The sequence below is a fragment of the Rhincodon typus genome, chromosome 45 (assembly GCF_021869965.1).
Source record: "Rhincodon typus isolate 14 chromosome 45, sRhiTyp1.1, whole genome shotgun sequence".
Classification (NCBI taxonomy): domain Eukaryota; kingdom Metazoa; phylum Chordata; class Chondrichthyes; order Orectolobiformes; family Rhincodontidae; genus Rhincodon; species Rhincodon typus.
Window position 1 is genome coordinate 5068653 of NC_063376.1, and position 8306 is coordinate 5076958.

The 8306-nt window shown below is 48.3% G+C and overlaps 1 protein-coding gene across 1 annotated transcript in view; it reads left to right on the forward strand.

The window, feature by feature from the left end:
* The window catches only part of LOC109912342 (polyunsaturated fatty acid 5-lipoxygenase-like), a 37732-nt gene that overhangs the window by 22752 nt on the left and 6674 nt on the right, over nt 1-8306 (forward strand). The window contains 6 exon segments of the mRNA XM_048620037.1: nt 540-683; nt 2264-2467; nt 3331-3417; nt 6106-6275; nt 7100-7221; nt 8002-8102. Coding sequence (XP_048475994.1) covers nt 540-683; nt 2264-2467; nt 3331-3417; nt 6106-6275; nt 7100-7221; nt 8002-8102 — 828 coding nt within the window.

Consider the following 8306-nt stretch of genomic DNA (forward strand, 5'->3'; position numbering starts at 1 on the left):
ACGTGAATCCCTACAGTGTGGAGGTAGGCCAATTGGCCCATCTAGTCCACACCAACCCTCTGAAGTGCATCCCAACCAGACCCACCCCCTTACCCTATCCTTGTAACTTGCACTTCCCATGGCTCCTCCACTTAGCCCGTATATCTCTGGACACTATGGTAAATTTAGCATAGGCAATCCATCTAACCTGGTCATCTTTGGACTGTGGGAGAAAGCTGGAGCACCCAGAGGAAACCCATACAGACAGAGGTAGAATGTACAAACTCCACACAGACAGTCACCCAAGGATGGAATCGAACCCAGGTCTTTGGTGCTGTGAGGCAGCAGTGCTAACCACTGAGCCACCCTCATACTGTCATAACATTCAAGCTATGGGTCAAGTACTGAAAAGTGCAAGTTTCGAGTAGTTTTGACTCAACAGGCCAAAGGCCCTCTTCAGTAAGAATCGATGACACTGTCGTTGGATGACCCATGATTGTTCAGCACCTGTCTTGGTGTGATTCCCTATCTCTCTCTCTCTCTCTCTATGTCTGCCACAGGATGGCAAAGTCTTCATTGTGAACTACGAGATGCTGGAGGGCATTCCAGCCAATGTCATCAACGGTGTTCAGCAGTATCTCGCGGCACCCCTCTGCCTGCTCCACCTTGACAAACAGGACCGGATGGTGCCCATCGCTATCCAGGTGAGTGGCATTGGACCCACACCACGGCCTAGCCTGCCAACATCACCGTCACCACCTCAGCTCTGTGCCCTTGCAGCAGCCCCTCCAAAATCTGGGCAAAGTGCCCATCCTTCATCCCACCCAACCTCTTGGAGCATTCCCGATTTTAATTCCCACCCTCCATCCAATGTTCCCTCTAAACCACACGCTCATGAATCCGCTCCAATGTCCCTTGCTGATCAAGCATTGACTTTCCGGATGGTCATGGGCCTCTGAGGCCTGCAGATCCAGAAAGAAAGTGAGGGAGAATGCTGTGGTCTGCACTGCATGGATTCCAATAAATCATAACACTGTGGGGGTTGGAAACCTCAAACACAGAGATCACTTGCCTTCATCAGTCATAACATTGAGTATGGGAGTTGGGACGTCATGTTGCTGCGTTTCAGGACATTGGTTAGGCCACTTTTGGAATACTGCATTCAGTTCTGATCTTCCTGCTATAGGAAAGATGTTGTGAAACTTAAAAGAGTATGGGAAAGATTTGCAAGGATGTTGCTGGGGGTGGAGGGTTTGAGCTATAGGGACAGGCTGAATGGGCTGGGGCTATTTTCCCTGGAGCATCAGAGGCTGAGGAGTGACCTTATAGAGGTTTATAAAATCATGAGGGACATGGGTAGGGTGAAAAGCTAAGGTCACTTTCCCAGGGTAAGGGAGTCCAAAACTAGAGGGCATAGGTTTAAGAGAGATAAAAGATATAAAAGGGACCTGAGGGGCAACTTTTTCACACAGAGACTGGTGCTTGCCAGAAGAAGTGATAGAGGGGGATACAATTATAGTGGTTTAAATGACATTTGGACAGATACATGGATAGGAAAAGTTTTGATGGATATGGGCCAATGCAGGCAAATGAGACTGGGTCAGTTTAGGAAATCTGGCATGAACAGGTTGGGCTGAAGGGTCTGTTTCTGTGCTGTATGACTTTATAAGTCTGGCAGCTGTTCGTGGGAGAAAGAGAAGCAGTTTTTTTTATTATTTACCCTACTTTTCTAATCAACCTGTTGAGTGATGTTCTTACATACCTGTGAAGCCGGACGGACTTGAACACAGACCTCCCAGTCCAGGGGTAGGGACACCACCACCACACCACAAGTGAAGTTAACATTACGAATCCAGTCCCAGTCCAACACCGGCCCCACCACACCACAAGTCCAGGCAACAAAGGTGTCTCTTTTGCCAGAGATGGATGTCAATGCCATAGTCACTGTGCGCAGACCCTCTGAGCATGCAGAAAGCCACACTGCTTGGAGGGAACATTGCACACAAACGTTCAGGAGTGCTACAACAGTCGTCTCTGGCCTCCAGCACACCTCTCCGATGTTAATAGTTCCAGTGCTGAGCTGGGAACCAGGAACTTGCTCTTTGAACCATTAATATCCTCCAGTACAGCTCCCCACTCCACACATCGCCTCCTCCCAGAAACCTTCAATTAGCCGCCCCCATGTGGCATCAAATTTTGATTGGGATCATGGCAGGGGTGCTATGCAAATGCAGTTGTCGCTGCTGTGTGGTTTCATGATGCTCCATCTTCACGTTGATTACAGCTGAAGCAGGCCCCGGGAAAAGACAATCCCATTTTCCTTCCCTCGGACGCAGAGCTCGACTGGATGCTGGCCAAGATATGGGTGAGGAGCAGCGACGCCCAACACTTTGAGCTGGTCTCCCACCTTCTGAAGACTCACCTAATCGCCGAGACCTTCTGCATCGCCACCATCCGGCAGCTGCCATCGGTGCACCCCGTCTCCAAGGTACACAACGGGCCGATGGAGGCATTCCCACCTGATTCTGGCAGAGCTCCCAGTCCCAACATGCGGGAAAAGCTGGATGGTTAAGGAGGAGTGCAGGACGTCAAGAGTTTTAATAGCACAGTGGTAGTGTCCCTACCTCAGAGGGACTGAGGGTAAATTCCACCCTCTGCCATGGTGGGATTCAAAGTCAGCTTCTCAGCATCTGCAGTAATTTGCCCCTTCCCAGAACACGGTTGCTCAGTGGTTAGCACTGTGCCTCACAGCAGCAGGGACCCAGGTTTGATCCCTCGGGCGACTGTCTGTGTGGAGTTTGCACGTTCTCCCCGTGTCTGTGTGGGTTTCCTCCGGGTGCTCCGGTTTCCTCCCACAGTCCAAAGATGTGCAGGTTAGGGTGGCCGTGCTAAATTGCCACATAATGTCCAGGGATGTGCAAGCTGGGTGGTTCAGCCATGGGAAATGCAGGGTTACGAGTATAGGGTTGGGTCTGGGTGGGATGCTTTTTGGAGGGACTTGATGGGTCAAATGGTCTATTTCCACACTGTCAGGATTCTCTGAATATTACCTGGGTCTCAAGATTAATAGCCCAGTGATAATACCACCAGACTATCGCTTCCCCCAGTCTGGCTCGCACAACTCACTTTGAGGGGTAAAGGTCTTTGGGTCCCTTCCAATCAGTTTGATTGTTCATTGTTGCTATTTCAGGGTGAGTTGCTTACACTTGCCTCCAGGTATCAGCTGATAAGACATAGGGGTGGATGGAGGTCATTCTGTCCCTTGAGTCTGCTCCGCCATTCAATGAGATCGTTGGCTTATCTGATAAATCTCAACTCCACTTTCCCTAGAATTCTGTGTTCATGTTTCAGCTCCTGACTCCTCATTTGAGATACACGATGCACATTAATGTCAAAAGCCGAATGGACCTGTTGGGGCCAGACGGACTTATTAACAAGGTGGGTTGAGCCCTGCGTAATCCCTTTGTTGCTATGCCAATATATTTTGATGAATTTTGTACTTGTTAAGATGTGGGGAGAATTCATAGAATCCATACAGTGCAGAAAGAAGCCTTTCAGCTCAATCGAGTCTGCACCGACCCTCCAAACTTCACTGTATCCAGTACATGTGACAATAAAAACGTTGTGGTTGTGTCTCCATAGTCTTGCCAGACCAAGGGCTTTCCTCTGTCATTAGGGAGAGGTGACTGGTGGTGGTTTAACCTGAAGGCCACCACACCTGAGGTGAGGGTTGAGGTTGAGAAGGAGATTTGTTCATGGTAACCTCAGCTAGTGATGGGAATTGAACCAATGCTGTTAGTATCACACTGCTTTGTGAGCCAACTAGCCAGCCAACTGAGCTAAACCAACATTGACAATAATAAACCTCAATCTGTCTCTCTATCCTCACAGATACTATAGTTAACACACCTAGCCTGCACACTACAGGACAATTTAGCATGGCCAATTCACCTAACCTGCATGCCTTTGGGCTGTGAGAGGAAACCAGAGCACCCAGAGGAAACCTGTGCAGTCATGGGGAGAATGTGCAAACTCCACACAGACTAAGGATGGAATCAAGCCTGGGTCCTTGGCAATGTGAGATAGCAGTGCTAACCACCGAGTCATAGTGCCAACCCAATTAGAACTGCAGCCTCACAACGCCAGGGATCTGGTTTGATTCCACCCTCAGGCGACTGTCTGTGTGGAGTTTGCACATTCCCCCTGTGCCTGGTAGGTTTCCTTTGGGTGCTCTAGTTCCCTATCACAGTCCAAAGGTATGCAGGTTAGGTAGATTGGCCGTGCTAAATTATCCCGTAGCATCCAGGGATGTGCAAGTTAAATGGATTAGCCATGGGAAATGCAGGGTTACAGGGATAGGGTAGGGTGTGGGTCTGGGTAGGATGCTCTTCGGAGAGTCAATGAGGACTCAATGGGCCAAATGGCCTGCTTCCACACTGTAGGGATTCTATGAATCTCTGATGATTTGATGCCAGGTTGTTAAGATGCTTCTCATTTAAAACACCCAAGGCTCCAAGGTATTCGAAGTGCTTTATGAAGTAACAGGAAGTGTAAGAGTTTACTGGCTGCGTCTGTCTAAACCCCTCCTTTACCCTGTCCACCTTCTCCCAGTATCTCCATGTCACAGGTAACAATGCATGCCTGTGCATTCTGGGTTAAGGGAATCTGCTCATTATCAAGAATTTCCTTGCCCTGACCCTTTCACTTTATAAACAGGAACACAGACAATAGGAGTAGGAGTAGGCCATTCATCCCTTAAACCCTACTCCACTATTCAATAGATTCATCCAACTCTATTCTTGTTTTCTCTCCGTACCCTTTAGCCCTAAGGACTATACCTAACTTCTTCTTGGAAACATTCAATGTTTTGTCTCGCTTCATTCATCAATCCTGCCATCATGGAATCCTTTCTGGCAACTATATATACCTTCACTTCTAGCTTCTCAACACAAGTGTCTGCTTCCTTATTAAATCTTAGCCTGAACGATCTCTCCACACACAATTTTAGCACACCCAGATTTTTAATATTCAAGCCAGCTGGACCTGATTTCCCTCACCCACCTTCAACGCATGTAGCAGCAGTGTGTACTATTGCCAAATCGCACTGCAGACATTCACCAAAGCTCTTTAGACAGCACCTTCCAAACACATGACCACTTCCATCTAGAAGCACAAGGATAGCAGATACATTAGAACACCACCCCCTGCAGGTTCTGCTCCAATGTGTGAATGAGTTGGTGTGGAACTTGCCGGGGATGATGTTCCCATGTATCTGCTGCCCTTATCCTTCTGGATGGACATGATAGTTGGTTTGGAAGGTGCTGTCTTTAGTAAATTCCTACAGAGCATCTTGTAGATTGTACACACTGCTGTGACTGAGTGTCGGTGATGGAAGGAGTGGATGTTTGTGAATGTGGTACCAATCAGGCGGGCTGCTTTCTCCTGGAAGGTATCAAGATTCAAGATGTTGTTGGATCTGTACCCATCCAGGCAAGTCTTGTGCCTTGTGGATGGTGGACAGGCTTTGGGGAGTTAGGAAGTGACCTACTCACCTAGCCTCTGACCTGCTGTTGTGGCCACTATATTTATATGGCTCATCCAGTTCAGTCTCTGGTCAATGGTAACCCCCAGGATGTTGATAGTGAGGGATTCAGCAAGGGTAACAGATCGAATGTCAAGGGATAATGGTTGGAGTGTCTCATATTGGAGATATTCCCTACTGTGTGTCCAAGTAGTAAGCATATAGGTTGGGCCCAGGGGCTGTTGTGGTGCAGTGGTAGTGTTCCCACCTCTGAGCCAGGAGGCCTGGATTCAAGTCCTAACTGCTCCAGAGGTGCGTGAGATCATCTCTGAACAGATTGATTGAAAAGAATCGATATTTTGAGCTCACAACAGAAGGGAAGAGAAATAGAGAGAGTATTGTGCCTGTTACTCTCCTACACTGCCTTGGCTCCAGACTGTAACATTCAGGGAGATAGCCCCTGTCAATAGTTCAGTTGTTTCAGTGACATCAGCTTGCCACATGCCTTTCTGTCTGCCATCCCAGTTTCTGCCTAAAATCAAGAGGACGTTGCTTGCAGTCCCGTATCTGATCTCTAATCCCGATTTCTTATGTTCGCTCCACAGGCATTTGGCATCAGAACTGAGGGTTTCTTTGTGCTCGCTCAGAAAGAGCTTGATTCCTTGACCTACCAGTCACTGTGCCTGCCAGACCGCATGCAGCAGTATGGAGTCGCAGAGCTCAAGGGCTACTACTATAAAGATGATGGCCTGCTGATATGGTCTGCGATTCACAAGTAAAGTATTTCACCATTGTCTCACCAGAGCACATGACTGCTCTCTCATTGGAGAGGCAACTGGTGGTGGTTTAACCTGAGGGCAACCACGCTGCAGGCAAGAAGGACACTCCTTTATTTTAATCTCAGCCAGTGCGGGAGTTGAACCTGCACTGTTACCGTCACTCTGCATTGCAAACCAGCCATCCAGCCAAACGTTGCCCTCACACAGAAGTGAGAAATGAGGGTTCTCACAGTGAGAAAAGGGCTTGGAAATTATCAGGACCCTGTGTATGAGCAAACCTCATTAATATAACTGAGAGGTTAATGGAATGTGAGCATTTGTCACACAAGGGACTGGCCTGCAAAGGAATGGAAGATGTTCCCTGTTTGGATAAGGTTCTGCTCAAACCATATTTGGAGTAACTCCAGTCAGCTCCGAGAACCTCTGATGGAATGGTTCCAGGGATGAGACGCTTGTGAGGGGAGATGTTGGGACTGTCCTCCTTGGAGAGGAGAAGGTTGAGAGGAGATTCGATAGAAGTTTTCAAGATCATGAGGGGATAGGGAGATACTATTGCCCTTTGTAAAAGAGATCAAGAACCAAAGGGTTTTTCAAAAGAAGCAAATATGAGGTGAGAAAAGCGTTTTTGCACAAAGTACTTTGAAGTCTGAGATAGAGAGATTTTAATCAGTTAGGGGATCATGGGATATGGAAAAAGCCTGGAAAGTGGAGATAAGGATATTAACAGCCATGTCCCTCAAATGAATAAGGAAAAAGGGCACAGTATTTTGTGTTTTTGCAATCCTCACTAATTGTTAACATGTTTGAACACGGCCTTTAGGTTTGTAGCCAACGTTGAAACATTCTACTACCTAAATGACCAGCAAGTCCTGGATGACCCTGAGCTTCAGGCCTGGATTAAGGACATCACTGAAGTTGGCTTTCAAGGCATTAAGATCACCGGTAATTGGATGTAAACTGGCTCTTCACCTGTGAAATCATAGCTCACATAATTGCAGGAGGCCATTCCACTCGCCCTGCCTGTACTGGTTTTTGGATAGGACTAACCAATTAATTATTCCTCTTCAATTACATGGCCTTTTCAAAGTCTGCAATTCTGACTCCGCGCCCACTTCAGGAGATGCATTTCCAGGTCTCCACCTCTCCCTGTGGGCAGAGAGTTCTTGTGCCTTTCCCTCTGGGCATGAGGAGCAGCCTGGCTGTGAGTGAGGTGGGGGGTGTTGGGCTGCAGGGAGTGAAGAGATGCATCTTTCTGGCCTCCGTGTGGTGGTTACAGATCAGCCCCCATCTTTGCCCCGTCCATCAATGCTGTGCATTTGCGAAGTCTCTGGGAGTAGAAGCTGTAGCTGTGGGGCAGGATGCACTGCAGAACCTCACACAGGCTCCCTCAGCCTTGCCCTCTTTAACTGTTCACCACTTCAGAAAGACAAGGTCAAGATTTATTTTCTCATCATTCATAGGATGTGGGCATCACTGGCTGAACCCTTGGAGCCGACCCCTAGTCAGCTCTTGAGGGCTAGACTTAAGACCTACCGCTGTACTGCTCATTGTGTGCTCGTCCTTTTCTCTACTGGACATGGTTGATAGTAGCATCGATAGATGCTGCATCCCTTGCTTAGTGTCCCCACACCCCACCCCCACCCCGTGCAATTCGGACTTGGTTGATGCAGAGCAAAGCTCCCTTCCTGCTGACTTTATCTGCCAGAGTTGTTTGTCTTTCAGGACTTCCGACTTTGCTCTGCAACAGGATGGATCTCATCAAGTTTCTCACCTCAATTATCTTCACCTGCAGTGCCCAGCATGCTGCCGTGAACGCCGGACAGGTAACTTTCCCAGGTCCCTTGGCTTTTCTAAAGCAAAGAACTATGGGTGCTGAAAGCAGAAATTGCAGGCAAAACATCAGCAGGGTCTGTGGGAAGAAAGCAGAGTCAACGTTGCGATGAAGAGGTGGATGAACACAGCAGGCCAAGCAGCATCATGGGAGCAGAGAGGCTGACGTTTCGGGCCTAGACCCTTCATCAGAAAAG